This window comes from Rhamphochromis longiceps, linkage group LG19 (genome assembly GCF_057381845.1).
Source record: "Rhamphochromis longiceps isolate RC_006_pf linkage group LG19, R_longiceps_female_GT1.1, whole genome shotgun sequence".
Classification (NCBI taxonomy): Eukaryota; Metazoa; Chordata; class Actinopteri; order Cichliformes; family Cichlidae; genus Rhamphochromis; species Rhamphochromis longiceps.
This window is the reverse complement of record NC_140575.1, coordinates 27,609,455-27,633,889: the sequence shown is the minus strand read 5'-3', so window position 1 is coordinate 27,633,889 and position 24,435 is coordinate 27,609,455. Positions and strand designations below refer to the sequence as shown.

The 24,435-nt window shown below is 38.3% G+C and overlaps 1 protein-coding gene and 1 long non-coding RNA gene across 4 annotated transcripts; one reads left to right on the top strand and one right to left on the bottom strand.

Moving 5' to 3' along the window:
• The first annotated feature begins 17,760 nt into the window (after positions 1-17,760).
• Positions 17,761-21,745, top strand: LOC146646954 (uncharacterized). Its single transcript, XR_014908904.1, has 4 exons — positions 17,761-18,112; positions 18,760-18,880; positions 20,146-20,526; positions 21,610-21,745. It is a non-coding gene; the product is annotated as an uncharacterized LOC146646954 (long non-coding RNA).
• A 552-nt stretch (positions 21,746-22,297) lies between these two features.
• Positions 22,298-23,990, bottom strand: LOC146646953 (uncharacterized). 3 transcript variants are annotated; one of them, XM_085392351.1, is made up of 4 exons: positions 23,732-23,990; positions 23,168-23,346; positions 22,884-22,965; positions 22,298-22,521 (listed from the first exon to the last, which is right to left on the bottom strand). In XM_085392351.1, the coding sequence occupies exons 2-4, from the start codon at positions 23,249-23,251 to the stop codon at positions 22,298-22,300; spliced, it is 390 nt and encodes a 129-aa protein (XP_085248477.1). In that variant the 5' UTR covers positions 23,252-23,346; positions 23,732-23,990. The 3 variants fall into 3 exon arrangements, with proteins under 3 accessions (XP_085248477.1, XP_085248473.1, XP_085248474.1); XM_085392347.1 differs by having other exon boundaries at positions 23,168-23,308; XM_085392348.1 differs by having other exon boundaries at positions 22,884-22,962; positions 23,168-23,308.
• Between the last annotated feature and the right edge of the window lie 445 nt (positions 23,991-24,435).

Below are 24,435 nucleotides of genomic sequence, written 5' to 3'. Positions count from 1 at the left end.
AGGCCAGTTTATACCAGAATTGGACTGAAAAACCAGTGACAACAGTTCAAATCATGGTGGAGGTCACGAGAGAGGTAAAGCAATGAGTGTCTACAGCCATCTGTAAAACACTGTGGAGACTCTATCATGATCTGTGGCTCCCTTTCAGCCAGTGGTGTTAGTGTTATTCCCAAATTTGATGGGGTCATAAAAAGAAACGTATCAGATTTTGATCCACCGTTGATACCATCTGGTATTGTATCTTATCTGCTATATTTCCATATTTGTTTACACATCTTCCAATAAATCACTGCATTTTCCAGGTAAAATATGATATCATAAAGAAATGAGGGGTGAGTTTTTACAGCACTGTAAATGAATACCCAAGATTGTGAGAATTTATCATATTTAGGTGGCAAGTTTTAAATATTTTCTATTTATATTAAGTAGATATCATACTTGTTTTTTACTTAAATATATGTGGCATCACATCAAACAGTAATAAATGAATATCTGTTAATAGAACAGAATAGAATAGAATAGAATAATCACTTCTAGGATATAGAATGTATATGTTATGTACACTTAAGAATATAAATGAAATTTGTCTATATTATTAGTAATAAAAAACAATTTATTGTGTAAAAGTAGGTTAATACTCGAAATTTAACTGGAAATTCTGTAACTAAAAATCAAGAAAATCTTGCAGAAAGAGTCAACATGTGATTTATTTCATTATTTATATCTTATTTCATCTGCCAGTTTTAGTTATGCAGTTATTCAGTGTAGTGACTTCATGCTTCTGCACTGAACAGATTGGATTTGAGAAAGTGGTGTGTACGTATGTGTGTGTGTCTGTCTGCAAATTCTCTTCACTTGGAAAGATAGAGAGAGAAAATAGGGACTCACTCTTTTTTTATTACTGCACGTGCTTTCTGGAAAACTTCCTGTTAGTAATGAGTGTTTTGTTTTTGATGTCATTGTCTTCCTGTAACAGTTGGCTGTAGTAGCTTATCTCCCTTTGCAGAAAGAGTATTAAATCTTGATCTTACTAAAGGTGAAGATGAAGTCACGAAGGATTGGTGAGCGGAAGGCCAAGTGTAAACAAGTCTGTTTGTTTTTCCCAAGAGGATGATTTCAAGGAAAATAGACATTGATTGTTCCCCAGAGACATTTCGGGAAGGATCTGCTGCCTTGTCCTGAGCTGACACCGCTGATGAAAATAACCCCGAAGTACAAAGTTGGCCCGAGGGTCCAATGTTGTAAACTCAGACTAACTTCATTAATTTAGGTAGAGAGCGAACAGGGCGCTGATTGTACTTCAGCATTTTACTTGTTGAGGATGCAGCACTAAAACCATCGGTACATAATCATCAGCCTATGTGTGTCGTCTCTGTGTGACTGATGCGTTTATATGATTACAATCTGATGGGTCATGATCGCAGTCATGCACAGTTTATATTATTGCAGCACCTCCAGAACAATTGGATAATAAGGTAAAATTAGATTTTTATTACATTAAAAGTTACCAAAACAATCGACTTGGACAGTTTACATCTTCTCACAGTATGTTTGACGTTATTCTGTTGTGGTTGCGAAGAGCCACAGGCACACTTTTACAAGCTCTGCGATATAAATACTTCCCATGTCCAACAATAAAAGTATGACAAATGTAAAACATAAACATCACATTACAATACATATGTCTGCATTATTGTATTGCATTTTATTATTAAAGGTAACCACCAGTATTCCATTTTATCCAATCAGTTTAGCCCAGATTTGATGAGATGAGACCCACTAAGGATATTTCCAAGGGACTTGTGACCAAGTAGGCAGCAGTAAAAGCTGTAGACAGTATAATATATTATACAGTATAATATAAAAGATACAAAAGCAGATAATGCTAAAACAAACATGAGGGTAGGTTAGATTACAGATGTAATATATTTCTTATATGTTCAGGTTTTGTACATAAAAATGCATGCTGAAACATAAAAGCATCCCACGGCTGCTTGTAATCCTATTTTACGTCCGATGGAGACTGCAGGAAATTGAAGATTTAAGCCAAAACAGCAAGATTACAATTACATCCAGATGATACGCAGTCACGAGCCGAAATGCGAAGATCTAAATTGTCACATGTCAACATCAAACTGTAAAAAAGCTAAATAAATAGGAGAGCTTTAGTGTTTCTCTGATGCCCTTATTTGGCCTGGAGAATCAGTTGTTTTAGTGCAGCTGCCAAACACTTCTAAGCAGAACGCCTTAATGTACTGTGACTGCAGTTATAATGAAGGATTATCGGCTCAATTTCTGTGAATGATTCTGTATATTAACTGTGACCTGATGAAAACCTGCAGTCTGGGTGTCAGCCTGCTTCTTTTCTCGGGGCTTATTCAGCGGGATCATCGAGGGTTTGCTTATATCACCAGTTCTCAAAGTGGGGTCTGGGGACCATGACGAAAGAGATAATTTTGTAGGAATGGTAACAGAAAGGGACCATGTACCAAAAAAAACCATCACTATCACTTACCTCTGAAGTGTTTTAGGTTGAAAGGGTTTAGAATGCAAAAAGGGTAAATGGCATGTAGGAATACAAAAGTAGTAAGCATTTAGAAAACAGACGTCAGGATTATGAGGGGATTTGTACATTTTACCTTCCTTGCAAGAGTCCCCATGTCCCCTTAAGTGCAATCACTGATCAATTTCTTAACCCTCTCAAGGCAGGCGTTGCCGATTTACAACAGTTAAAAACTAACAACCTGATTACCCCACATACATATTTTATGAGTTCTTTTTACTCAGAAGTACCGCTGCAGGACTTAGTTGTGCATTAGCAACAAAAAGTTTAATTTGAGCCTGAGAGGGCTAAAGACAAAGATGTTTTACTGACGGTCCCAACATTATATGCTAGAAACACAATACATTTTATATGTCATCACATTTGGTTTCTCTGTTTATATTTCTAACTTGACCAACATTCCATAGACTCGCCCATAGGGATTATAATCTTCTAGGTCCAGTCCTTGTACAGACTATGAATGCAGAAATTGAGTGAAAACCAAATTGAAGTCAAAAAGCAGCAGAACACCTTCACAAAAGGAAAAGGCTGGAATACTGCTTTATATTTTCAAGGAATTTAACATTGCACTAACTGATACTCTTGTTTGTAAAATGTATTGCAGGAATAAAGCCAATGCTGAAATTAATTCTTACTGATCCCGGTCCTCTGTCAAATCCCACAGCTTCTCCTGGGATTGTGTATCGCAGTGTGTTTTCCTGCCAAGTTGTCCTCACCTGCCCCTACCTTACTCACAGGTGGCTCGGAGCCAAGCCTGACAGACTGCTGGAAGGGAAACTAGCCACCATCTGGAATATCACAGCCTGCCAGAAACAACCGAAGCCAGCTCACCGACAAAAGTTACATTTACGTACTATTGTGTGTGGACCAGTATGCGTCTTTTAAAAGTAAAGCTATTTCTTTATTATTTTATCCACACGGAAGAAGTGATATTAAAATCCATTTGATGTAAGATAAAGTGTTAAGTAAATGCCACATATATGTAGCATTTACTACATATATGTGGCATTTACACACATGGAAAAAATGCACATAGGGAAAAAATTCAAAGCTTAAAGGGAATACCGTACATTTAAACAAGCACATATTTCTAATACCTTATGACAGAAAACACACTGTAGGGGATCTGAAGTGCTGGTTATGATTTCTTTCTCAAGCCACAAGTTGCCATGCGCATATTTTGTGCCTCGTTAGTATGTATAATTTTCTTTTTCAGTCCCCTTTTTGTTTGCCAGGAACTCCAGGCTTACAGTGTAAGCTATTATGCATGCTTTTTTGGCGTAAACAACACTTTTTTTTCTAATATAGAATATCTACTGTATAGGAGCCACCCACAGAGTGTCATATCCACGGATCTTCTTCTGCTTGTCTCTTGGGGATGAGACACTTTTTTTCTTTTTACTTAAATTAGCATATTCAAGCTATTACAATTCATATGCACTCTTTTATGTTTGCTTGTTTCAAAGGTGAAAGGAAGACACAAGAGCTATTATGCAGATGACATGGTTTGCATGTGTAAGGCTGCGTATCGGGATTCGTCCTAAAATCTCCAAATATCAGTGAAGCTGAAATGTTTTACAGGAGCGAGAAAAGGTTCAAAAACAAGGTACAGTGCTGTGGGGCTGAATAAACAAATATTAAAATAATGCCATGAGTCCATCCATTTATTCTCTTCTGGGAGAGCTGGAGCCTATCCCAGCTACCATAGGGTGAGAAACAGGGGACACCCTGTACATGTTGCCAGGCTATCGCTGGGGCTTACAATAATGCACTGTACCATAATCTGGTGCTCTACATTTCTCTGAACATGTGTAATGCAAAGCAATACAATACTGTACACCCACAGACACACATGATACCAGTAGTTTTTTCTTGCTTTGAGCTGATGTAACCAGTACATTTCCCCAGGGTGGGATCAATAACATCTCATCTACATGTCATTATGTTTTGAGTTGACATAGATCTTTCACATTTGATGACCCACATAAGTATCAGACAGCTTGCATAAATAAAAACAAACAAACAAAAACAAAGAAAAAATAAAACGTATGAATGAAGCAGAGAGAAGAAAAATTATGCTCATGTCGAATTTTGACTTGATTAGAAATGCAGGATTTCAAGTGGATAGGAAAACCTTGAAATTATTTGAATGTCATGTCACAAATAAGCTGTAATATTGGAATGTTTACTCATCAATAACCCTTAAAATACCGTCATGATAACTTAATTCGTGACAAATGAAAGAAAATTGAATACTAATCCATGGAAAACATGCACGGCAGCATTTTACTTACCTCAAAAGCCTCAGTGAAGCGTCGATGAACTGCAGCCAGTAATTGCAGATAGCTCAGCGATTTTCCTGGCTTAATCCTACAGGGGGAGTTGTTACTCTACAGGTACTGGAGCACCTGGATGAAGGGAGGAAGAGAAAGACGAAAGAGGGAGGAGAGTGCAGCTGAGGTGAATGGCGAGATGGAAGCCACAGCCCGAAGCCTCAACACAGTCTGGAAGGGTAATCTAATCAGGTTTTTCCGAGACTCTCTTATCCCCATCTCTCACACACTTTCTGGGAAATAAGATGAGCTTATTCTTCATTTTTTAAGTGATCTTTTCCGTTTCATTATCTTCAAATACTTATGTAAAGGTATGAAAACAAGAGATAAACATGCCTGGGTATCCCCTGCAGGAAGTCTAGAAATCTAGACAGGTTTCAGGATATTTACTGGCACGAAAATCACAGAATTAAGGTAATTTAATTTAATAGTTACTTCCCAGCAATAAACCACTTTACTGTTCATCTCAAAGCAGTTAAAGAGTATAACACCAAAGCAGACCTCTTCATACATTTCTAAGACCCACATTTCAGTGCTAGTTGCAGAATTTAGCAGCTGCAAAATTGCTGCTGACATGTGCACTGAATTTATATGACTGACATCTTCTTACATCCCTTTTTTCTGCAGCTGTTAAAAGATGGAAAGGTTTTATTATAAGTTGTGTAAAAACACAAGATTATCCAGATAATCAAGAATAAGAAAACTAGTTGTAATTGTTAACAGTTAAAAATTTCTGCTATTATTTTAGCATTGCAAACAATATTACAAAAGTATAATACTGTGTTTATTATGTGTTCTTGACAAAACACAGACTGGATTCTTGTTAACTTATACATACAATCTTGTCCTTGTTTAATACTTTTTCTTATATAAAAACCGAACATTAAAAGAAATAAAAAAAAAACAACCTGTGATTAGTGTTTAACTGTGATATATCACCAGAGCTGAATTATCATTGGATTTTCTTGAGAAATGAACAGAAAATTCTTCAGAAGCCAATTTCTATAATTGCTTTGTTTTCAGATCTAACTTATTTTATAGCAAAGCTGTCATGGCTGCCGGGGCGAGCCGTGTGGTGTAGGAGGAAAAGGACCCAAAATGCAGGCAGTTGACTGGTGATGAGAGTGACGTTTATTTACAGAAGTGGCAGTGACAAAAACAGGCAAAGAAGGGTGGGGAGCTAACCGAGACCTAAACTGGAGGAAACTAAAAAACAGACCTGAACATGGGACAGAGAACAGAGGATGCAGAGAGACGTAGAACACACTGACTTACGCGGAGTTACACAAAGAAACACAGACGATCCAACGACGAGCAGAGGCAAATACACACTATAAATACACACCAGGTAATGAGGAGATGACATGCAGGGATGGACACAACTGAAACTAATGGACATAACGAGAAGCAGACCTACAAAGTAAAACAGGAAACACGCAGAGCACAGAGGGAAGACACAGGTAGGGATGATAAACATGACAACCAAACCCAAAGAACTAATACAAAATCAGAATAAATACCAAACTCAAGATGAAGCCAAAAGGAAACACAAAAAGCTGGGTCAACGACCCAGGACCATGACAAAAGCACATAAAAAGAAAACATTTCAGTTAACAGTCACCAATTAAAAGAATCCGCATTTAAAACTTGTATATTGTTGTGCACTGACAAACAATTTTCTCTGATAAACACATCTCAAAGCCGTATTGGGTTGATGGCTTGTTGTTTACAACATTTTTGGGGGAGCCACAACACTCATAGTACATTCACAGTGGTGTGGATTAAGCATTGTTTGGCCAACGCTAACTAAATTTTATTTAGCTTACACGTCTCCCGTTTTTATTTATGAGCTATATATTTTATTTGTTGCACTGGAGAATCTACTGTCAAGGCCGGTAGATCCACAAGTGTGTATTTTAAATGGCTCAACAGTTACATTAGTGTTCGTCCTTAAACTTGTTCAACTGAACATAGTTAAAAGTTATCTAAGTTTATGTTCAAAGACTTTGAACACGGCAGATTTGATTCTATAATTCTATATATTCTTTATAAATAAACTATTAAAAACTGTCATTTTTAAGATAACATCTCTAAATGCAGAGGATGTCAAAAACATTAAAGCAGGTGGGGTTGAGCAACAGAAGACCACACCCTTCTGGGAAGTGGGGACAAAATCACACAAAATTCGACAAAGCAAAAATGTAACATTACAAATTTTACTTGGTCTAATTTATGCTGTGGCACTCAGATGATAGGGTCAGAATTTGATCCAAACCTTGGCTTAACCAGCAGCTGCTGGTGTTGTAATAGAGTGCAAAGCTTTTGTGACACACTGTGAGATCTTTAGTGGCACTTGTATATTATCCAAATACCAGAGCGTGAGCATAGTAGTTAACAATGACCATTCCTTTAAGTGAACTCCATCCAAATAAGTGAGTTCTGACGGAAAACTGAGATTTGCTATTATAGTGTGTTTAACAAAGTGATTACGTCCAACAGTGGCTTTACTGTATAATCTGTTGTAATAGTGACAATGTATTATGTCCTTGTATGATCCTGGGATCATGTAGCATAACATAAGCTGAAAGAACAGGCCCCTGGAAAAAGAAATGCATTTTTTTGTATGGTTTTTTTTTTTTAAATCAAAAAAAGTCTCATAGCGGACAGCCTAACAAATATTGTCTCTTTTTTACAACTTCAGCAACAGATTCAGTAATCCAGAATCCTGTACAGGCATGTTAAAGCCAAAGTATTGATCTTATCTATTTACATTACATACAATTTCCTAATGATTGTTCTGTTGACTCATTTAAGGAGACAGAACATGAAAGTCCCGAAGTCTCAAGCAGCCACAGAACAACTTGTTAAATCGAATGACAACTATAGCCTAACAACATAACCCAAAGAAACAAATGGAAATATGACAGCTTAGCTCTCTATCTAACACGAACAGGTGAAAAACAACTCAAATAAATGGCAGCTCGCCCCGCCACACTCCTTCAGACTGACAAGCAAAGAACCACAGGTGTGGCCTGCTGATATGAGAGAACTGGAAACACTGTTAAAATCAAATCATTTCCATTATAAAGTTACAGTCATTCTAAAATCACAGGTTGCTGAATCCCTGGGAAATTTAGCTCTACTGTAGCCTCGTGTTACCTTCAAATGCCTTCTATATTGTCAGCGACTCGGGTTTCATTCCCATGCAACTAATTCTGAGTTAAATAATTACAATAATGTTGCATCACAACAGATTTTTCTCTTTCAAATAAAAAAGCTGAATGCAGCAGTGATGGAGGAAAAAAAACAGTGTCTGTCTATAACACACTCCTCCTGTGCGTAAGCTGCCTTTCTGACATTTTTTTCTACTTCTGCATTTACATCTCCCGCTGATTCGTCCATATGGTTAACATGTTGGACTTACTGCACATGTTGTGTTCTCATCCATGTCTCGCACATCTCCATCACTTTCCAGTCAGAGATGAAACAGAATGGTAATGGACAACATATGTTAAAGCTACTGATCAAGCCTGCTTCAATCTGTAATCATATGAAGGCTCGCAAATTTTACGAGGCATCTGTGGCGAACATCTGAAGACATTCAATGTAAATGCATACTGCTTCATGTATATGTCTTGATTACGGGAGGTTAATGGGCTGAGCTATAATTATCACGTTGATGAAAAGGTAAGCAGTTCATACTGACACTCCAGTAATGACCATGTTTGTAGAATTATATACATCCACATCCTACATGACGTGACATACGGATAATTTAGGTTTGGCTGGGGAAGCTGAAGTGAACGTCGGAGTCATTCAGTTTTTTAGATGCCCTTCCATAACCTGAGGATGTGGGTTCATTTATGTCTTTTATTAGGTGAGAAAGGGTACTATTTTCTTTTATGAGCCAAATATCCTGGAGATTTGAGTCAGATTCAAGGCACCTGGTGATGGGAAGGATGAAAACTTTATTCAGCTTTAACTATCTTTTTTAGTCTTGTGTATAGTTATTAGATGTCTATATTCCTCTTTGAAGAGGCAGGGCTTTAAAGGGAAAACAGTACAGATCAGTAATTGCTAGAAAGTTGGCAATAATCTCCCATATCCATAATGACAGAGAACATATATTTCTAGTGTTTTAAAAGTTGAAATCTTGCAGCAACGCAAACATCAACGTACAGAAACCTATTATGACCAATTAACTATCACTGGAAGTTCTTTAGAAAAGAAAAAAAAGCAACATTTAACAGACAAACAAGCCTCTTGGGTGGTATACAGACTCTGAGAACACATGACAGAAAACCTGCTAAAACATAACATGTAGTCATTGGTGTTTCGTATGTTTATGTCAAATTAATGAGCACAACTGCCAGTAAAGTCCCAATAAAATTCGGCTTTCTCTTCTTAGACAGATGTTGAAGATGATGGTGCAAGCCAATACCTGCATACTTATAAAGTGTCTCCTGGTGTGCTCATTTAATATCCACGCCATCATCTGGTGCAAATATTGATACCTTATGTATAAACTGCAGGAAGCTGATAACAACATCAGCATTGGTTCATTATCTTAGCAGTCTTGAAGATACATATATGCAGCAGCTTAGAATAAGAAAATGTGAAGAAATTGTAGGTTTCTTGTCACACATGCCACACACCAACATAGTCAGACCAGACATTAGCCAGTAACGTAACCTGCTACTCACTAGTATAAAGTCTCTGTGATGGTGGATTGTGCCGTGTAAGAACAGATCATCTGATTTTCTGTGCACTGACCATTAACTAGCAGGCTTTCTGTTTGCTGCCTCCTGCACGCTCCAGGCAGCTCCCACACCTAACCCACACAAAGTATTCCCAGTAGTGTGAACATGTCTAAAACAGACTATTTCCTGCTGTGTGCAACATGTGAGAAAGGACAACTGTGCAAAACAACAACCTTGTTAGCTGAATCTTTATGTCCAGTGGCTTTTCCATTGTAGCGTCTCTCATTATTAAACAGAGGTGGCACACCGAGTCAGAAGTTCACAGTGAGCTTGAATTTTGTGGCCAGATCATGTATTTCTGTGCTCATCTTCATGTGTGGGGGTTCAATGGCTCCACTTAATAATAATGGATTGGATTTATATAGCGCTTTTCAAGGCACCCAAAGCGCTTTACAATGCCACTATTCATTCACTCTCACATTCATACACTGGTGGAGGCAAGCTACGGTTGTAGCCACAGCTGCCCTGGGGCAGACTGACAGAAGCAAGGCTGCCATATCGCGCCATCGGCCCCTCTGGCCAACACCAGTAGGCAGCAGGGTAAAGTGTCTTGCCCAAGGACACAACGACCAGGACAGAGAGCCCGGGGATCGAACCGGCGACCTTCCGGTTACAGATACGCTTCCCAACCCCCTGAGCCACTTGCTGGTTAACTCTACTGATAAGTTGTCATCAATATGATTGAATTCGGAATTCACTTAAAGATCTGTTGATTCAACATTAGACAAGAAGACTGTGTGAGTGATTCTAATGACTATTTTCTAGACATTTTGTTCTGACTTTAAAAACAAATTAAGGTTTTACATTTTGACGCTAGTCATAGATAAGAGTTGCCTCACAAATTTTGTTTTAACTGTCCCACTTTTAAGTATTTTGAGTAACTTGCACATCTTTTCAACGATCACTTAAATACTTTTTCCTCTTATTTTCATTATACCCAACCATATGGTGTCCTTTTGCTGTATCCTTATCATTTCTAAAACTCTGGCTTATTTGAGTTTTTGTAACACCAATCTGAGGTTATATCTTAGTGTCTGTTTTTATTGATCCCATGACTGTCACAACCAAGACAGGACACCAAAAAGTCAAAGCCTTAGACATGCAAGACTATCCATAAATGCTGGGTGATGTTTGGTGCTTCAGAATTTAAATCAAGTTCACAGGAGCCAAGCTGCCTCTCTATGCAGCCGCGCCATCACCCAAACAGCAGGGGTATCGAGCCGACATTCACTCTAATTATAAATCAACCTCCTGCTTAGTCTCCTCAGATTGCTCACACTGTTCTCGCTCTCTTCCTCTCTGACACTCACTCTTTTTTTCCTCTCAGTCTCTCTCCTACACTCTGTCTCTCTTTCTCTCTCTCCCTCTCGCCCACGTCTATCTGCAGCCAAATGCTGGTTCATCCGAGGTAAATCTGCACCGGATGAACAATCACCACCACAGTGGATGCAGTTCAGACCAGATTCTGAAAACTTCTTTTGAACAAACAGGTGTTCTGTCTGCAGATGGACCCCTCAAACATGTTTCTAACATTTAATTACAGCTGGTTGTATGACTGTCACTGACAAGTAAAGGTCGACATCTTTACATGGTAGCTTCGCAACCTGTAATTCTCATGCCTTCAATACCCCGCCTGACAGTAACACGCAGAACTGGAGATGTACCCTGTCATTATTAGTATATTGATGACGCACTGAACCTTCCATTAGTGGGCACATGGAACACATTGTAAAGTGTGACCTTAGGATGGCGCCAGATGAGAGGACATTTCAGATTTGACTCATTCCAGGCATACCTGTCAACTGCCATGAGTTTATGAGTCCTTAGCCTCACAAGCATCGCGATATTGTGGTTAACATATCATCACAAAACTTCACAGCAATCCCTTTGTGGTAATTCTCTCTGGACAAAGTTGTTTGATAAAAAAGCACAACTGGTTGATAATCTCATCCTTGCCCAATCCCAAATGATTTCAACATTAATGTAACGTTCAAGTTAAAAGTTCCATTTTTTTAGGAGTTATTTATCAACCATACCACTGAGTGTTTCTATTTCATTTCCTGCTGTTGTGAAGGTAATAATGGGGCACTATGTCATGTTGTTAAGGGATTCCCTGGATGCCTAGTCCACTGACCTGATCTGTAACCAGGTCACAATCCTCCTGACCCTGGTGATTTGGCCTGTAATGCCTAGTGTCGCAGTGGAATAAAATCTCACATTAATCTGTCCTTAATTACGGCAAACGTGAGCTTTGCAATGTGGCACAGGGTGTCACTTTTTAAGGACAAACATCTGATGATTCAGTGTTGATACGTGCATGAGGGTTGCTCATTTGAATGCGTGCATACTTCTTCTTATTATAATAAAGACCATGCAAATCTCAACCGTTTTAAGGGAAAAGAAAATCCAGAAGGGTGGTGATGAGAGTCCTACCAGTTATTAGTGACAATCAGTGCATAGATAAGTCACATGAGCCAATGATACTATACAGCATTTAAGCCCCAAGAGTGTGCGTATAACCCGAGATGACCCTTCCAAACTGGAGCTCTAGTAAACAAGTTTGACTAAACAATTAAGTCAAAACGAGTGTACCAAAACCAAACCAACCACACTTACTGGTTTTGGGACATGTGGGAAATGTCTGTCTACAAATCCATGAGGAAATAACTGACTTGCATATCTGTTTTTCCATAACTGTCCCCTTTGCCTCTCCAGTTGTCTAAACCACACCCTGAGGTGAAACAAGTCCAGAAGAGTGTGGGGGGCCCTGCATTGTGGTGGCTGAGCTTAGGAAGGATTTAAACACTACTACTTAGCAGCTCTTAACCCCACTGACCCTTTTCGAACTAATACAAATCCTGTTGTGCGAGAGAATTACATTAAGCCCTTGCTTTGAACCCAGGCTTCAGTAAGCACATGGACAGGAACATTTATGCTAGATTGTTAGCTCTTAGCATAACTTGGTAGGTTAACTATGAGTTTTCTATTTTGATGTGTGCCGCTGATGTTGCTGTGCTAGACTGCAATGAATTGGTGGAGACATGGACCACACTGAGTTTTGTTTCTTTAAGGTTTTAATGATGGTAACTTTTGATGTTTACTGCTGGCCCCTGATCACTGAAAAAGTGATATGAAAATGCAAGTGTGCATCAGTGGCTTACTCAAGTTGTCTGATGGTCTGTCATTTTGTTTATAACCGTATTTCTCCCCTTTACACACAATCTAAACAGAGAAGCTCAGCATCATGAAGTCATCCCATAAATTTCCTGATCTCACCTCTTTTAGCTGGGGCTGAAACAAAGTGGAGCCTGTGCAACAGGTGCTGGAAGGGATTCTTTTTTCCCTTTTTCTCACTTCTGAAATGATCCAGAGCGCGTTTTGTGAACAGAATGCAGTTTTCATACACAGACAACTGGCAGATGTAGTGCTGGGGCCTTTAACAATTTACATGACAGCAAATTAATTGTAAAATATAATAACAGCCCTGTAGACACACACACATCTTTTTGTTCCATTTTAGTTACACACTCTAGGCCTTTGCAATACCCCTGTGACATCTTCCTGCTTTGAAACCTGGAGTTCTATTATGTTAACATCTTTTGGGGGGTTTTTTGTTTTGCTTTTTGGGATGTTGACATTGATTAAATGATTATGTTTAGTTAGAAAAAGGCATTTCTTTCTTCAATCCTAGAGGTTGATGTGCATTTTATACATTATTTAGATTTGTCATCAAGGTGGATGCTTTCATTAATTTTGTTAAGCAGGCCTGGCTGACTTGTCAGCCCATATGGCATGCCCCAGGTGATTATGAATAGGAAGTCTAATTTTTGTCTATGGTGCACTTCTGCATATGATACAACCACGACCCTTGACTTTCATTAATCTTCACATAAAGCGTGATCAAACAATTCTGGGGTGCGCCTCTTACAATTAAAAAACCTGGTCAGATTTAAATTGTGCTGATCTCCTACCATCCCATAAACAGTGTGACTGCATTGTCTGTTATTTTTAGAAGTCCTGTTATGTCCCCTCCTACTTGTAATGCTTGATCTTCTCCACTCTGCCACCACAGAAAACTTTAAGCTTGACTTTTGTTTTCGACAGGCAATTTGGGCCAAATAGAGCAGGTGGCAACCAAAGATTGAAAACCAAAGATGGCATATGCAGTAGGCTCTGTGCCTACACGCGTTAGCAATATACACGTTAGCATCTTGCTAAATTAGGACATTACAGGAAAAGTCCACATTGACAGTTTTACTGTTGTGTTTATGGTGCACATGGTGAAAAGTGACAGGTTGCAGGTGGAAATCGACTCAAAAATGATTTGGTTTAAAGAGAAGCCAATGTTTCACGTTTAAGCCCTCTAGAAGTTAGCGCTCCATGTAGCCGAACTGGAAGCTGTCTGGACATAACAGAGAAGATGGCCTTGAAGGGGAGATTTAAATTAGAGTTTTTTTGTTGTTCTTGTAAATTTTTTATTCACACCTTTTATATGACGTGTGGGCTGAGTCTCATAGTCAGGTAAACACTTGATTGTTATGATCTTTGTTTCTTTCTTTGTTCTATTTCTTTCTGCAAAATCAACAAATCCACAACCTCTTTTTTTTCACTTACAGCTGCCAAAATAAATTAAATCAATTTTAGAAGAATTTATGCAAATTCAGTAACTTGGAGTCAAAGAAAACGAATACCAGGTTGACTCTTAAGCAACCACGGTGTTATACCGGAACCAGTGTTGTTATAGCTGAACTGAGTCACTGCATTTGTTAACCACTTGCCGATTCTTCCAGTAACAGTATCTTTGCATCACGTCTCTACTGGAAATGCATGACTTCAGTGTAAGTTGAGACAACTCTGATGCAACAGCACATCACAAAAGCATGCCTGTTTTCATGAAAACCTTATCCCAGACACTGAAAACAATTAGTCACGAGCCAGACATTTAAAATAAAATTTCCTGTAAATCGTGATGAAAGAGCCTTATGTTGCACAAGTAAACACTAAAAATGAAAGAAAAAGGTCCATCCAGCTTTTTGTACCAAAAATGATCCCTGTGACTAAGTATCTCGAGGTATTTACTTGCTCTTCCTGTCTTTTACAGCAATTAAGTTGTACAAGACAGCTTTGAATTTGTGCAAGTAACTATAGCTGTGCACACTGGCCGTCTTGTTGTTTTTTAAACTCACCTCACAAACGCAAACCTGAACATTTTGGCTAATGTGAAAATCAACCATGGTCTCTCATTCACTCCATCTCTTCAAGGGCAAGCTGTTGGGCTGACATTCAAAAGTTCTTTTTTTCTGGCAAGGGAAAGCTGTTTTAGGTTAACAGCCCCCCAGATTCTTGGAAAGCTTCATATTGTAGGCTATAGAAAGAGGGCCTCACTGCATAGTTTATGGAAACCTCAGGGAATAGTTCACAGTAAATGGAAGAAAAACAACAGAGTGCATAGGCCAGGACACAGAATGTGCAATTTTCTCTGTCAATTTGCATCAAACTCCAACATTTAAGACAACATTAATGAGAAAATTAAGTGCACTTTGAGCATCATCTGATAAACACAAAGAAAACTGAGAGGCTAATCTGTGGGGAGAGAGCAAGGTCTAACATAAGCTAGTTAACAAATATGCTGGCTCTCACACATGCCGAGCACGTACCCTCCACATACGCTCTGCTTCTCATTAAGCTCACTTACATGCTTCTCATTATGTTTGGGCCATCCTTTCCCTAGGCCTATAGCCTTATAGCTATTTATGTGTCAACTGAATTACCACGGAGAAGCATCTCTGTCTCACATGAATGTCTACTTCTTCTTCAGCCCGGTCTGATGTGTAACTCAACATGTGATCCTCCCCTGATCCTCGATTAGCCTTAACTGTCCCCCTGTGCTGCCTATATACTCACCATAAACTGTTAATACATTGAGGGCTAAGATGGTCGAAAAAAACATGACCCGGATTAAAGAGTTTGCTTGTGCATCGTCACATGAAAAGGGCAAAAAATGCCTAATTTTAGAGATAGGATTCATTTTACATGGTTGAAGTTCAGTTCTTTCTCATGACTGTTGCACCCCCCCCCCCAAAAAAAAAACAAAAAAAAAAAAACTGGCTAATCTCAAGGCAGCGAGTGTACGAGTCTGTCCTCGTCTGAACTTTGGGGTGGATAAAACGGCGAACACACAGCTGAGTCCTGCCTCTCTCTCACTCTCTCTTCCTTTCTTTCTCTCTTTCTGCTCAGCATTAGCTTTGCTTTGCTCCATTGCCACCCGCTTGCTCTCAGCATGTCAACAAGTTAGATCTGAGATGTGACTGTGTCAAGTTGGACTCATGTCAGGTCTAAATATATATAAGAAGAATGCTATTTGGAATTCAAAGGAAGAGATACTAAAAGCGTTAATCAGGAGATAAGCGCACGTATGCAGATGCACACACAGACAAATAAATACGTATGGATGCCCATGCATAAATGACATTCAAAGCTATCCAGTTATCTAAATCCTAATGAAAAGTACAGCAATGACAAGGGTGTAGAAAAAAAAGGAGCTTCATTTCTGTGGCAACCAGGGAAACTGAAAGATGGAAAAACAAAAAATACTGCATTGCGTCGCAGTGTAAAATCTGAGTGACTGGTTCTTGCATAGCTCCAGCTTTATTATATCTTCCCACTCCGGCTGAATAAAGTCCACCACAAGAATAACAGTACAATAACAGGACTTTTTTCTTTTACCCCATGGCTTTTTAACCTACCAGCAAACTCCAAATAATCCTTTGCACCTATAGTTTCACAGAGGATGTGTATATTTCTCATCAGTGGTTTGTAGCCTGGCTGTGTAAATATTTAGGAGTGACCTGAATGTGGTCCAGATGTTCTTCATGAACAGCATGGGATGGCAAGGAGAGTGTTTCTCCACCATCTGTCCATAAACTTAAAGACTTTGATCAGAGAAGTTCTTGGATTTATCAACAAAAGGCTCGGCTGTACTGTGTAAGAATCGAAATGGTAATGTTATAGAGACTGCTTTTGCCCTATGAATAAATATGTCTGTGTCTCAGTACCAGTAATAACTACCATCGTCTTTTAGTGACTTTATAATATAAAGTGATCTGATACCCCAGCTGTCTCATTGCTCCTTTTTTGTTTTGTTTTTTGCATACTCCAATTTAGTGCATTGTTCCATTTGTCACTATGTCTGTTTATATATGCTGGAATTTGTATTGTGTTCATTTTATTGTCTGGTCTGACCACTCTTAATGATGTTAGTGCGATTGTGCCCTAAGAAGGAAATCATGTGTTTTGTTGAAATAAAATTGCAAATGGTCTGCCTTTACTGCCTGTATCTCCTTTTACAATTAGCAATCACCTGCCATAAGTGACATATTGGCATCTGCAACCCCTGCAACTTGGTGGGCAGCTGTCTTCATCACCACAGCCATCAGAACCACAAAAAGCAATGACCCAGCTTTTGCTATTGTTATTTAATTAAGGTTTTAACTGTTGATGTATCATAGCAAGATTAGCAGTGTGTGCTACATTGTTCACTTAAGAAAAATTTGACAAATAAAGCAAATATTTAAAGCCATTTTCCAGACAATGTCAGCAGAGTGCCTAAAGTTACACAATGGGAAGTAGCCTAGTATTCGCACTATTGTATGGAACTCCAAAGTGTTCACAATTAAATAAATAAATAAGTCATGATGAAATAAATAACTATGTGAATAAATAAGACACAGATATGTAATGTGAGAATGATATTGTGAAATCATGGAACACATCTTGAAAAAAATGCTCATTATTGTGAAATATATTGCATTCTGCTATATAAATTTACTTGTTATTGTGAAATATTATTTCATGGTCATTATTTTTCACAATAACAGAGATTATTCCTGAGGCATTTTATTTATTTCCAGCCGTTTTTATTCCAAAATGTCCTTTTTTCAAAGTCAGTCTTTATTTCAAAATCCCGTTTTTCCCGATGGTCTATTTATTTCATAATGCGACTTTTCAGCAGAATGACTTTGTCTGTCAATCAATGTAAGTGGGCTGGACCTTTGCACCTATTGGCTTATCGTTTTCCATCGACTAGTTTTCCTGGATACCGCCTCCGCGGACGGCTAATACAGCTAGCAACAGCGTGCTAGGTCAAAAGTCACGGAGGATGGCGGACTGGTGTGAACTTCAGCCAGTTCTGCTCATTTAAGCAAATCAGATAGAGAGGGATCATTTACCTGTAGATACTGTTTTGAGTCGTTTAGATGTTTCTGAAATGCCCGGATGATAATTGCTCTTCAAGATGTTAGCATCGATGACAGCATTGTCGAAGGTTTAAGATCAATTCAGCACCGTGTTCGTTTGGAATACGCCGAGGAAGAACAGTCTTCAAATGTTGGCCGTCCACGTCTTGAAATCCCAGTGCAGCACTCAGGACTTTAGTGCTGTCCGGGATAACCATCGAGGTAATTGTCGATACGTTTTCTGTGTCTCCGAGCACAATTAGGAGGGAAATGACGGAGGAAGGTCTAAGGTAAATTTATGCTGTAATTGAGCACCTGTGTGATTCTGTACACAGCATTGTTTAGATGTTGACCTTAATTATGACGTTTGACAATGAATTATTATCGCTTACTTTTTTTTTTGTTACGGTCTAAACTAAGTGGGGCAGCTACGGCTAAAGCTATCGGCGCCATCTCGGCGTTGAGACACGTTTAGCAGTGTTCGCTGTTAGTGTGTTAACTCGGAGACTGGGGGCAGTGGAGCCTGTAGGAACCTTTTACACAGAGAGTAGACCCACCAGCTTTCCACAGTCTACTTACTTATCACATCTTGTTAGACAGCAGGGTCATTAGTGCTTTAAATAGTACATAGTTGAATGTTTCATTGCTGTTTGCAGTTGATTGTTCTCTGATAACGCATAACAAGGTTGATGTTAAATAGCGAGTTTATTGAAATGGTTTTGTCTATTTCAGCAGCATTATAGATATCATACTTTCTCTGGTGTCTTCGGTAAAGCTAAAACAAGAATACATTTACATCCTTGGTTCTTTCAGCATTAATTGGAAAACTTTGAGATTTGCTGTTATATGAAAAAATGTTTTATGTGCAGAAAATCTGATAGGAATTCTTCTATTGGAGATGTGGATTTGGATTCAAAAGTGCTGGACATTCAGTGGCCGACTGCAGAATGATGATGGGACATCTACGATCCAGAGGCATATACATTCAAAGTAAGCTGATATTGTTAAAATATCCAAACATCAGTTTCCGGCCTGGAAAGCATGTGTCAGTGTGGCCTTGATGTGATATTTTAATGTAGGCATCAAAAATGACTAGCATCTTCTTATCACTGTTACGCAGTTATGTTCCTGTTTGAACCAGTCTGTACACGATTCTCTCTCCTCACTAAATCTGTACAGCACCTGGATACTTATTGATTGATTGAATCTTTATTTTGAACATGTTGAAAAAGTATAAAAAAAAAAATAGAATTAAAAGAGACAAATGAACAAAGCAAACAAAAGGAAAACGAGCAACCACAACTCCAAATAACGTCCATGTTCAAAAAGGAGCAGGAAGAAGCATAAGCTTATTTAATCCCACCCCTTTTCCACTATCTAGTATCAATAGACTACAGAAATACCTCCTTGTAATTACATTATATGTTATGTGTAATTTTTTTTTTTTTTTTTTAATATATACACATATGTTTCTATCTATCCATACCTACGTATATACACACATACGCACATATACACATTTTCAATAACCCCATTAACACCTGAAAGATACACAACCTACAATTTTATACATATATATATATATATACACATATATACATATATATATACACACACATATACATATATATATACACACACATATATATATATATATATATATATATATATATATATATATATATATATATATCCATACCAACAAACCCGTGCATGCGCACACACATGAAAATATTAGACAAGAACACCCTATCAAATCTCTACCTTTTCCCTGTACCCTGTAAAAACCATATCCTTAAACCGCTTTTTAAACTGCGCCATGCTTGGACATTGCTTCATATCTTTACTTAGTCTGTTCCACAGCTTCACTCCACACACAGAGATGCAAAAACTTTTTAATGTTGTACGGATACGAGGATGTTTTAAATTTAATTCCCCCCTCAAATTGTATCCCCGTTCCCTTTTAGAAAACATTTTTAGAATATTGTCAGGAAGCAGGTTATTTATTGCTTTATATATAATTTGTGCTGTGAGAAAATGAACCAGATCTGTGAATTTTAGAATTTTTGATTTTAAGAATAGTGGATTTGTATGATCTCTGTAACCAGTTTTATGGATTATCCTTATGGCCCTTTTTTGTAATATAAAGATTGATGATACCTGACACAATGATGATCTGTCCCATATGCATTAGTGTTTACAATACAGTCTTTTTGTAGTTGTTAGTACTAAGACATGATCTGTTTGTTAATCAGGATTTCGACTGATGGATTCAATGAGACGAGTCAATCCAGAAGGGGTCAAGATGCGACGGTTATCTATTAAGACTGCAAGGCGTTTTCAGTACAGTGTATCAGCAGCAAATCACCTTTGGCATATAGATGGAAATCAGCATTGAGCGCCTGTGGAGGGATGTATATGAAAACATCTTCACCCAGCTGGAGATTCAAGGACTGCTCAACCCTGGTGAAAGAATGCACTTGTTTGCTCTGCACAGATGCTTTTTGCATCACATTCAACATCATCTTCAGTCATTCCAGGAAGCATGGAATCAGCATGGACTCAGAAAAGCAAACAACCATTCACCCCTGCACCTCTGGTTGCTGCACAGAAAGGAGGGACAAGATTTGTCACAGGTACATGACTATTTGATCCATATTTGTTCTTGTATGTAGAACTCTGCTATCTGTAGTGGAGATGAGTTTTTCTACTGTGCAAGTTGGTGTACCAAAAATCTTTTTCCTGCAAGTGGAAATGTCTCCCAAGCCATTCTCTCCTTTTATCCCACCTGTCAGGTATAGATGGCAATACTTTAAACAAAGTTAAATTTGTTATACCTGAAGAGAACCAATCCTGACCTAGAATGGGTGAATGAATAATTAGTTGGTAAATGTTAGGGAAAATGTTCTAAAACACTTCTTCAGTAAAGACTCAGAGAAGAGAAACACACAGAAGTTCTTGCTAGCAAGGGCAGCCTCCACTCTAAGAGACTCCAGTGAGAGAACTGCCCCGGTCTTTATTTATACTCCATTGAGCGTATGTGTTTGTGTGTGTGTGTTGATCAAAGGGTCATATAACATGAAAGCACAAAAGGTACATCCTTGGTCATAAAGAGGGTAGTCTCCCCCACCCTAGATGGCACGGTGAGGAAGTCCAGCAGTTAAAGCACTTAGACCAGGGGTGCCCAATCCCGGTCCTCGAGAGCTACTATCCTGCAGCTTTTAGATGCATCCCTACTCCAACACAGCTGAATCAAATGGTTTGATCTCTTCAGCATGCCATCATGTTTGGCAAAGGCCTGATAACAAGCCATTCATTTGATTCAGGTGTGTGGGAACAAGGATGCATCTAAAAGCTGCAGGACGGTAGCTCTCGAGGACCGGGATTGGGCACCCCTGACTTAGACTAAAACAGACATAGCTACGTTAAAACAATAAAACAAGGTACGATCTCTCCCATGCTCCCAGGATGTGGGGGTGAACCAAGCCTGCTAAAAATCACACATCCTGTCACTACCAAATAACTACAAACAGCATCCTACCATAAGCAAACTTATATCACTAAAAGATTATACTGACTACTAAATACAATTTTCCATTGACAGTAGCCAATGCCTAAGCAACTCACATAGGCCCTGGCAGACTCAATAAGTCCATCTAGGAACAGCTGCAGGAAACAGCTCTTCAGTTTAGATTTAAAACATGTGCATGCTCTTTCAGGTTGATGAGGATTATGGTGTGGACTGGACAGGACCACATAATCGCTGCCCATCAAATGAGATCACCATTCCTGAGATTCAGCTCCCACATGCACTGAATGAACAAGACCCTGCTGTGTTACCAATACTTCAAAATCACTTGTAGAAAGACACTATCACATTTAATCAGTTTCTATGTCAGGAGGATTTTTTTTTAAATTTCTACATCTATGGCTTTGTAGCTAATACTGACTCAAAACAGCATAACCAATTTCATTTTCAACAAAACAGTGAGTGGCTATAAAACAGGATTTGTTTTATACAGCTGTCACTTTAATGATATTCATCTCTTGGTTGGATATACAGTACATGTCAACTCTGAGCAGATTTAATACAATGAACACAGTACAGTAGTGTAACATCTTAATTCAAATAATTTTTTCTAGAAATGTTTTTGTACCAGTAGCGAGTATAAACAAAACATATTGTGTAATTTATAATGTACAGTGAACAACTGAGTTTGATATCTTAACTCTTCATCAGTTTATATTAAAAAAGCCATAAATGCTCACCTGTACTCTGTATTTTTCACTGTCAAGTGTATTAAAAAGAACTAGAACTCACTAGATTGTCTGTTTCTTTGAACACTGAATACAGTAATGTGATGCAAGAAATAAGAAATGGTCTAATCTTACCATGTGGTTATGGAATCAATCGTAAACCAGACCAAAACCTGAGTCAGTAGAGTTGAGACACACCTGAATGTCCATTAGAAATGACTCATAGGTACAGTAGTGTGCGGGAAGGCGTAGTACTTCAAAACCGGTGGAAGACTTTGGAAGACTGCTGTTGACCACTTCCACAGTCATTTCTCTCGGTAGGACTTCCCATCCTGTCCAAAACTCGATGAGGGCTTTTTGTTGTGCACAAGATGCTGCAACAGAAGATTGTTTTAAACTATAATGACATCCTATATTCATTACTTTGAATCTTTTATGGAAAAATACCATAAAAGATGACCACTTACATACAGGGCACCAGACATTTTTGCCCCACTCAAATTACTGTTGTAGCTGTTATAGATATCATGTTAACAAAGCTAAAAGTAGTCTACATACAATTCTAGTGCAACTGATAATGCCACCACTCTTTTTATGTATTGCATGGAGCAAATAACAAAACAAAATTATACTATAGTGTACTTTGTTAATGACCCAAGATCGCTGGACTGTATGTAATTTACCAAAGTATAATCAGAGAAAACCAATGGCAAAATACCTATCGCAGCAGACTTACCATTTTCAATGAAGGATCGAAGGTAACCTGCCACTCTGCATTTATCCTCGAGAGCATTCCTCTTCTTCCTCATCTTCATCTTCTGTGGCAGGCCACAGTCATTTTATAGCTTTACTTATCTTGTATCAGCAACATTAGGTGTATTTTTATTAAATGTAACCCAGCTGTTCAACTAACCCAAGCATATAAAATAGTATATTGGTGTTTTGTGTCAACAATTAACGTTCATCCTTCATAAATTAACCTTTACTATTCAGATGTTAAAAGATGTGACCTGACCTTACCTCACAACAGGGAGCAGTCTCTGATTCCCTTGGTAAGAAAAGAGGAATGATGTCTGATCTTTCTGTCAGAAGCGGCCATACCATGGTTTCCTTAAGCCCTTTCCTCAGCTGCTTGACTTGACGACTTGTTTGTGTTATGACCTACAACGGTGAGACCAAACCAAAACTGAAGTTGGAGTCTGTAAAGTGACACACACTTTAAATGTTAAATATTTAAAGAACATCCACTGTACTAGTAAAAGCATTTTCAAATTATACCCACTTACAAAATCACTACGTTGAACTAAAATTGCTTTCTTTTCTTTCACATAGATTACTTGTCTTCCATATTAGCACAGAACATAAGCCACTTTAAAACAGTCATAAATAACTATTACCTACAACAATGTAAATAGTAATACAGACATTAACCCAGAAGACAATTATTTTCTCTTACCTAATTTATAGAATTCTTTGTTATGATAAAAAACAGTATTAAAAAAAATCTGTGACTGAACTGATTAAAAAGCTCATTTTTGGCAGACAGACAGACTAACCAAGCAATAATAACATATCGTTACTTACCCTGAACAGCGTTTCGTGGAGTGGAGCTAGCTGTGATAGCGTTAGCATTTGCTAACGTTAACACTGCGTTTGTGATGAGAACTTGGACCAGGGACCACTTCATCTCCAGTACACTGCTGCAATACTCAGACTGAGGTGAAGATGTTCAATCTAAGCGGTTAGCAAGTTCTCTGAGTAACTCAGAAACGGACTTGTTTCCTGCAGCCATGCCCTTCACAAGAATTGATACACCTGTAACGTTATTCGCGCCCAGTGTTTTGCATTTGTCGGTGCCTTAATTTTATTTTGAGCTGCATACTGCCGCCAGCTGCATAGGAGAAGCATTGCACCATTAAACCTAAATCGACAATTCATGTGCTATTACTTACGTCTGAGTAAAGGAGCAACCAATCACACAACTGGCTCCGCCCTGTCTCTCTTGATTGACAGACAAAGTCATTCTGCTAAAAAGTCGCATTATGAAATAAATAGACCATCGGGAAAAACGGGATTTTGAAATAAAGACTGACTTTGAAAAAAGGACATTTTGGAATAAAAACGGCTGGAAATAAATAAAATGCCTCAGGAATAATCTCTGTTATTGTGAAAAATAATGACCATGAAATAATATTTCACAATAATAAGTAAATTAATATAGCAGAATGCAATATATTTCACAATAATGAGCATTTTTTTCAAAATGTGTTCCATGATTTCACAATATC